The sequence below is a fragment of the Aptenodytes forsteri genome, unplaced genomic scaffold (genome assembly GCF_000699145.1).
Source record: "Aptenodytes forsteri isolate BGI_AS27 unplaced genomic scaffold, ASM69914v1 Scaffold155, whole genome shotgun sequence".
Classification (NCBI taxonomy): domain Eukaryota; kingdom Metazoa; phylum Chordata; class Aves; order Sphenisciformes; family Spheniscidae; genus Aptenodytes; species Aptenodytes forsteri.
In genome coordinates, this window is record NW_008794446.1 from 7,076,981 (window position 1) to 7,085,356 (window position 8,376).

The window sequence follows — 8,376 nt, forward strand, 5'->3', positions numbered from 1 at the left end:
TCCTTATTGGGAGGAGATTGAGACATATCTACTCTCTTTTTTTCATATCAGCTTGCCTTTAGCTTGGGGTTGTGGTGTAAGATGCATCTTTACACCATCAAAACCAGATGTAACACTCTGGGAAGGAGAAAGAGGCGGTGGAGCCAAGTCTTGAAAGAAAGGACTGGTTGCTTACATGTTTTGCATTCCAGGAAAAATAAATGTGTTTCCTAATTCATCCCAGAATTTCCTGAAGTATGTAAGCTACAATGCATTACATCATATCTTACTTTATTTATCATCTGTGACACCCATGTATGAAGATTCCAGCAAGTTTTTGCTTACATGGCAATTAAGAGAGGTGTTAAATGCATTTCACAGCTGCAGGCATACTACTTCTGGAGAGCTGGCAAATGCTATTCTGTGTTTTCCCTTTAGCAGTAAAGGAAGAAGTCAGTGTCCCCATAATGCAGTCCTCTGGAACTGGAAAGAAAACCCCAGTGTTAGTCATTAGATTCTGCATTCTATATTGCCAGGAAGCCAAAATACGGAATATTTTTTTTGTAATCTCTCTTTTCTGAAAGGACTTGTTGGGACAGTTGCATGAGCACTGCCTCCAGCATTTTGTTCCTGTGCATTGTTACTTCTTAGTTGTAGTGGACTGATGTGGGGAAGGTTTATTGTCCATCTTGAACACTAGAAATGATTTTTCTACTAAAACTGCATCTTTACCTTAGTCAACCCTTTTGAGATACTGTGTTGCTCCATCTTCCAGACTGAACATCTGTACAAATTGTATTCTGTAGCATGGCGATCATATACAACATAGAAGGAATCTTAAAAATCAAGAAGCTAATAAAACAGGGAATGGGAAATGAGGATGGAACTTTTAATTCCTATTTCAAATCCAGCCTTCGGGTCCTTCTGTAACCTACATCTGCAACAGCTGGTGGCCCTTTCTCTTCCTCATCATATGATGACCTGTGAAATAAATGGATAGTTTTGATATAATGCTTAATAGACAGATATCCAGAGCCTCTGAAACCATCATCCCTATTGGTATGATTCTGGCAGCCTCATTCAAGATCACTAAAATACGATAAACCTTGTTGCAATTAAGGTATGCACTTCCCTTGCTCTTTCAGTTGCTCTTGTCTTGCTAAATGGAGAAAGCATCACCTTTTGGTACAATGGTTTGATCCCTCTGTTTACTCTCCTTTCGGATTCTCTGTCATAAAGTCAACAATGACATTCACAGGAATAGAGGTAAATAAGCTTCAGCACAAGAAATAAAAAGAGGAAAAAACCCCAAGGATGTTGAGAGTCATACATCTGGACAGTCTGAACTCTTAATAAATGCACCTCATCCTTCCCAAATAGATGGAAGGGGAAACATGAAAGAAAAGACATACATTCAAAACTCTAATGCACGTTTTTACTATACTTTCAGCTGACTCTTTCCAATACAGTCTGCCTTTGGAGATGTCAAACCACAGCTTGACTACATACTCTTGACCATAAGTATATATCCAAAACCTCGTGGTAGTACTGTGTTAATGCCACTGGGTACCAAAAAGGTTCAGTGGTTGGTGCTGAGCAAAGGAGGCACAGCCTGTACCAAAAGAGACTGAAGTCTAGTTTGAAACGAAGTACAAAGAAGGTAAAAGGCCAAGACTACACTGGCAGCCACAGTGATGTGGTTCATGCAGATAAGTGTGTAGACAGTAAATTCCATGTTTACTGCAGCTGTTGCAACAAATTGATTCTTTGAATGCCTCTGACTATCTGCTGGTACCCATCTGTAAGCTATTATTTTAGCTGGATTTATCCTCTGCTGCTTCAGTGGAAATCTCACTGTTCTAGCACTGTGTTTCTTCATAGGTTTTCTACTTCTCTCCGTGATGACCAAATGGCCAAGCTTTTTGACAAGGCCCTGAACTACATTGGCCCTGCTCTGTGTGGGGGATGGACCAGGTGACCTCTAGAGGTCCCTTCCAACCTAAATTACTGTGTGATTCTGGGATCCTCTGTCCTGTACCATCCATGCAGTGATCATCATGGTGATGATGCCATGTCTCTAGGTGGTGGCCTGGAAGCTGGTTTAGGTCAGAGCAAAGCAACTGTGCTTCTCTGAGAGTGGGAAACAGGTCATCTGAATCAGTGGGGTTGGCAGAGGAAAACAGCATGGAGGAGAGCTGGGTAAGAAACCTAAAGAAGTAAGGAAAAAGGGTAGATCTGTGAAGGGTCGTGAGGGTGAGCAACCAGCCACTGCCCTTGGTCTCTTCTGAGACAAAATCCTGGTATTTTCACCCTCTGAAAGGGACTTGTTGCAGTATCTTGTTTCCCCGACTTAACCAGAGAACAGCTGTGTCACAGTGGTCTTCCACTAGTCATAGACTTCAGTTTTCTAAAGTATTCCATACAGTAAATTAAAAATGTCAATTTATGCTTTCATGTATGAGTGTGTGCAACTTTTTAGTCTCAAAGCTGCAAAAAAACTACACAAAAAGATGTAGTTCTAGCTGTTTTTGAGGGGTGTCAGATGAGTAAACCGTGCAGGCAAAGATTTGCCTCCGAGGCAGGTGAGTCTGTTGGATATAGAGACAATCGACAACATTTGGTGTTGCAAAGCAGGATCATATTTATGAGCACTTTATTTCCAAGACCTGGACACTTCCTGGGTGTTTTGGTTACTTTCCCATTCCTGGAGTAAGGCTAATACAAATTCAGTAATCCATCAATCAACTAATCAATGTGAAGTGAATGCATTCCCTGGGAAATGTCATTCTAGGGAGGCTCTGAAGCTCTGACTTGACTCTTTCTTCATGGTATATATGAAAACCTATAGAGGAATACGCTCAGAAATAGTTTGGTTTCCACTGAAGCAGCAAGAGGATAAATCCAGTTGAAGCCCTTGAAAGCATAACTACGAACTAGTTAAACCAAAGCTTAAATACTTGTTTTATTTAGGACAGGAATGGCAACAGAGCTCTTAGAGTCCAAGATATTGTTGAATGGTAGCCAGCAGGCTGTAATGTAATGGGCTTTACTTGTGTGTGTGTGTGTGTGTGTGTGTGTAACACACACTTCCCCTGTGATTTGCATGCTTATTATAGCATCTTATCAGCTGTTTTAAAGATAAGGAATTCTACCACAGCGTTTTGTGCTCTGTAATTGTTTTTCATTTGATTCATCATGCGTTTCTGTTGGAGAAGATGGCATGAGATGAGTGGAGGTGATCTCAAGGGCAGCTTTTGGCGTGCACTGAGTAGGCAGCATCGAGGGTGCCGTGTTTTGGAGAGACGCTGTACCACGCAGGAAGGTGCCGGGCAGGCACGCTTCCCCCAGCCTCTGGCAGCCACCCATGCTGGCTTTGGCCGTAGGAAGGAGAGGGCTGGCCAACACACAAGTCCTCTGCTCAAATAAAGGGGAAGAAAGAGATGAAGGGGATGTAGTGAGACTGGGCGTGCAGTGAGGGGTGATGGGCTGCAAGATGATTAGTTGACCCAGAGGTCTTTGCTTAGGGCACTAATTCACTCAAACTCTGCTATGTGCCATCTTTAAAAATATGTTATTTTTACCATAAAAGCAGGCTTTATAAAAGTAGAGTCACATCCAGGCTTTGTACTCATGGCTGATCTCTGTGTTATCCAAATGGTGGTATTTATTCCGTTAATAAGGCATAACAACAAAAATGATGTAAAAACAAGAGGTCTGAACACTTGATTCCACATGGTAATATTTTGGTCTGTATTAGATTTCAGGTCTTAAATTTAAAAACATCTGACAGCTTTACACTAATTACTTGTTGGGTTATCAACTTCTGAGGGCCTTAAAAGCGTCAAATTTTTAAAATGTCCTGAATACTTTTTCTGTGGAAATGTGATGTATTTAGTGTTTCAAGGCATCCTTTCAAAATCTCTAGTCAATATGACTTTCCTCATTCAATATGATCAATAGTTCTCAATAAAAATGCCTAAGGAAGCTTTGTGGCTTTAAAATTTGCACTTCGTGTTGTATGTAATGACTTAGACACGTGTACTCTGTGACCTGTCAGCTTTAGAACAGCCATTCATGTCCTTAACGTGGTTTTTTTTTTTTTTAAACAGTCCAGTCCTTTAGACAACATAAACGTGAGAAGCATCAGATTGAATCCTGGCAGGAATTTGTTAAAACCATGAAATGACGGCAAATTAAGTCCGTTTGTCACCTCCATTGAAAAATGTGTATTTGCGTCTCAGTAGTAAAACCAGGATACTTAATTGCAAAGGTTCGCCAAGAGGAGCACTTTAGCTGCCAACTGGAAGCCAAGAGAATAGCAGCCCAAGTGCTGAGGCTAATGATAGTGTCAATCTATTGTGTCATAAATTACATCCTGTTATAAATAATGAAATCTTGGAAACAAATAAAACATTCACATTCTTCACTTGGATTTTTCCTCTATTTTGTGATGAAAATGTGACTTGAAAAATCTGCATAATTAAATGTCATCCTTTCTACTTTGATTGGCATTTTTTGGGGTGTTTTTTTTTCCCATTCCTTTTTATTAGGCTGCTTTGATTAGAAAATGGCATGAGGATGAGTTGTTTTTATGATGTGTGTTTGACACTTCCAGATTCCACGAGAAACCCTAACTCCTGATGGCAAGACAATAATCTGGGACAGCATGAAAGGCTTCAGAATACCTAAGGCAACCTACAAATTCATAGGGCTCCTGAGCTGCGAGACAACCATTGGTGGACACAAGTATAGCACAAAGTACCTAACACACCGAGAAAGTAAGTAGCGTTCTCCGCTCCCCGTCTTTCAGAAAGCACTCTGCCCTGGTGACGTTATTCACTTTTCTTTCTCTTCGTCATGTGCAGCCAACACAATTTTTGATGTTCAGTTAAGCACCCCGCGTCTTGTCAAGTTGCTGAAAGGAGACAGCCTGGCAATTAACTGCACTGTCACTGCAGCCTGGAACACAAGAGTGCAGATGACGTGGACTTATCCTGGAGAGGTGAGTGCTGTGGTTGAAATGAAGAAACCAGGGGTTTCCCACAAATCACGCTGCACCTAGCATCCTGGGAGGAATTTTGCCTCAAAATGCTTGCCGTGGTTCACATTCCATTGTTTTGACCCTTTCTGGTGCTTAATTGAATAAGTAAACATGTTTACACGATGTACTCTGGTTATATTGCATAATTGTGAATGAATGCTAGAGTAGTTTCATCCCTGGGAGCTTCTTTTTGACCTGGAGAAATGGTAGAAATTCATCACCCAGTCCCAGGCAAGGGCTCTCTTGTGACAAAAAAAGTTTTCAGCAAGGCTGTCTTTCTCAACACGTTCATTTCAAAGACTGGCAGACAGTCAGGCACCCGACTCGAGCATGTTTAGAAAAGATATTTTGATTTAGCTAGCCAAAATCTCATTTGTTAAGTGTCACATGAACAATCCTCTTGTTTTGACAACTACAGGAATGATCTTGAATGTGCTTCTCCTCCCCCCACATTAGGAGCATCCTCATAAATATTTGTCGCTTACAGAATAACTGCCAGGGAGTCCGTGTAAATCTGATAAGAAATTTGACATTAGTTTAACGTTTACAACTCCCATTCCTTTCATGTCAGTTTGATTTATGCTGGTGATTCAAGTCAAGATCATTTATTATGTCACTCATTGTGCCTAATCACAAGCTGAAATTATGATCACATTAAATAGAGAAGATTAATGCAATCATTTCTTGCATACTGTAGCCATTTTCCCTGGCATTTTTTCACTGCAGAAATAAAAAACTTAGCAACAAGAAATGCTCCAAATCTATTATATTGCTCATTCCTGTCTTGCGGTGCCCGGCTAGGGCTTGGTACTTGTGAAATTCTGCTTTGTTTTTATTTGGATGGTAACTGAAGGGTGCTCAGTGTTTATAAGACACCAACGATGTCCTGGGTTAAATAAACTTTGAGGCCAAAGGCTGAGGGGGAGTTGCAGGAAATAACTCCTCAGACTCGCATTTATCTTCAGTTCCACCCTCTTATCCCTTGCCAAATCTAGTCCCTTTTCCGTCTATAGCATTTCCAGAATTCTCCCCTTCTTGTGTTAATGCCCTTTTCTTCTGTATGTCTGCTACCTATGGACGCTGAATCCAGGCACCAAACTATGTGCCAGTGACTGAGGGGATTTTTATGAGCAATGCTGGACAAGGCGCAATGGGGAGTGTTGGTATGGCAGGCCATACAGAAGGGATGATCTTCGCCTGGAAAGAACTAGTTTGGATGCTATTACAATTTTGGTGAAGATAGGAATGAATTGCCATATAGCGTTACTCCTAATTTTTATTGTTGACCCTCTGGAAATGTTAGGCATCTTTTGTATGTCTGTGCTGTACAGAGGGATCTGGATTTTTTTTATTAAGGTATGGTGGCAGTACAGTAAAATAAAAGTCTTAATAATCATGAAAATTGGTTTGATTAAGCTCACTCTTTGTTTTTGCTTTTATAGACAAGGAAGAGAGGTTCTGTAACACAGCGCATTGACCAGAAGAATACAGAAGCCAATATTTTTTACAGTATCCTCGTTGTTGACAAAGTACGTGATATAGATAAAGGCCAGTATACCTGCCACGTGAAGAGCGGGCCATCAATCAAAGCTGTTAACACAACAGTCATTGTTTACGGTAAGAAATGTTGCAGATTTGTAGAATACTGAATGTTCACGTACCAAGTTCAGTCATATGATAGCTTGACACAAAGTGGAAGTGAATTTATAGCACGTTCACCATTGGTAGAAAAAGGAGGGAGACCAGAGAGAATATGTGCCTTGTTCTTCCATGACTGTTTTGTATTGTTGGCAGTAGACGTGTTAATGTTCAGTTTGATCGCTCTTGTCTGCTAAGTACTGTGATGGCCCTGTCCTCGGTCAGTTCTGGCAGAAGCAATCAGTTAAACTGTAGTTTGAAGGGGGGGGGGAAGTACAATCTGATTTTAAACAGAAGAATCCCACTTCCTCTTCTACAGTACTTGTTTACTGTTTCCTGTGAAAAATGAAGAAGAAATAAATACACTAGCTCTACATGGAGCAGGTAGCTGCTACACCATTCAAAAAACTGAAACAAGCACAAGATACTGCAACTCATTAATGTGGTTTTACAGTTGGAGCCTTAAATGAGTTCCCTATGGTCTGCCTGGGCTTCCTGTGGGATTTGGAAATTCCTTGTGTCGTTTCAAGCTTATGTGAATTAGGACTTTGGTGCATTGGGACTCTATAGGAAGCTACCTTCTTTGTGGCATTCTGTTACAATCAGGACTGTCCGGGATCTTTGGAGTATCATTGGTATTAATGACCAAGTGGTTGGTGGGTGTCCTCTACAACAGATGAGTCATGGTCAGAATATTGATTTGTACTATGTTTTCAGTGGTCTGTCTTTTCTCTCTCATCTGGAAGTAGGGACTAAGCACCAGATGATGGTATTCTTAGAGAATATTTCAGTCCATTTTCTCTGTTTAAACCTTGGACTAAGCCACTAGGAACATAAGATGAATCACGATATCAACTTCTTATATTCTTGAGCAGATAAGTCTGAAGCTATCAGAAACTGAGTTTTAGATTAAAATTAAAGTCAGAGAAGCTGGAACTGTTGAAGCTAGCCTGTAAACTCTTATTCACATAAGCAGCTCCATCTATGGGATACCCATATTAGAAAGAGCCTATGTGAATAAGGGTTTGCAGAATCAGGGTTGTATCTTTAAGTATAACCTGACTTGTGTAATTAAACTACTGATTTGTCTTGTGCATGTTATTTTCAATGTACGTGGCAAGTGTGATTAAATATTGCACCTGTTTAATAGATATCCAACATTCTTATGCAGTCCATAATGTGAATAAATATTGCACCATAGGTACTATTTGAAAGTTTTATATTGCTTAAGTTAGGGGGAGGGGGGGGGGGGGGGTTTTTTACAGAAAATACTAGGCATTTCAATTTATTTTTAAAGGCTTAACTAACTGAAAAAAAGGGAGGAGGTAAGGAAGTTTTTTTTAAACCGTAAAGATATGAGTAAGAAAACAGCCAACAACTGTCATATCCTCACACTCATACCTCTGATCCCGATACTGCAAACAGTCGCACATCTGATAACTCCTATGAATGTGAATAGTGCGAACTCTCCCACACAGTGCCCTTTGTGCCTGTCTTTAAGTATGACTTGTGTAATTAAACTACTGATTTGTCTTGTGCATGTCATGTTCAATGTACGTGGCAAGTGTGATTAAATATTGCACCTGTTTAATAGATATCCAACATTCTTATGCAGTCCATAATGTGAATAAATATTGCACCATAGGTACTATTTGAAAGTTTTATATTGCTTAAGTGCGGGGGAGGGGGGGGGGGGGGGTTTTTTATATTTTGTGCAC

The 8,376-nt window shown here is 40.4% G+C and overlaps 1 protein-coding gene across 1 annotated transcript in view; it reads left to right on the forward strand.

The window, feature by feature from the left end:
• Positions 1-8,376, forward strand: part of FLT1 (fms related tyrosine kinase 1) — a 101,501-nt gene that overhangs the window by 11,906 nt on the left and 81,219 nt on the right. Inside the window, 3 exon segments of the mRNA XM_009290222.1 lie at positions 4,595-4,757; positions 4,845-4,981; positions 6,463-6,637. Coding sequence (XP_009288497.1) covers positions 4,595-4,757; positions 4,845-4,981; positions 6,463-6,637 — 475 coding nt within the window.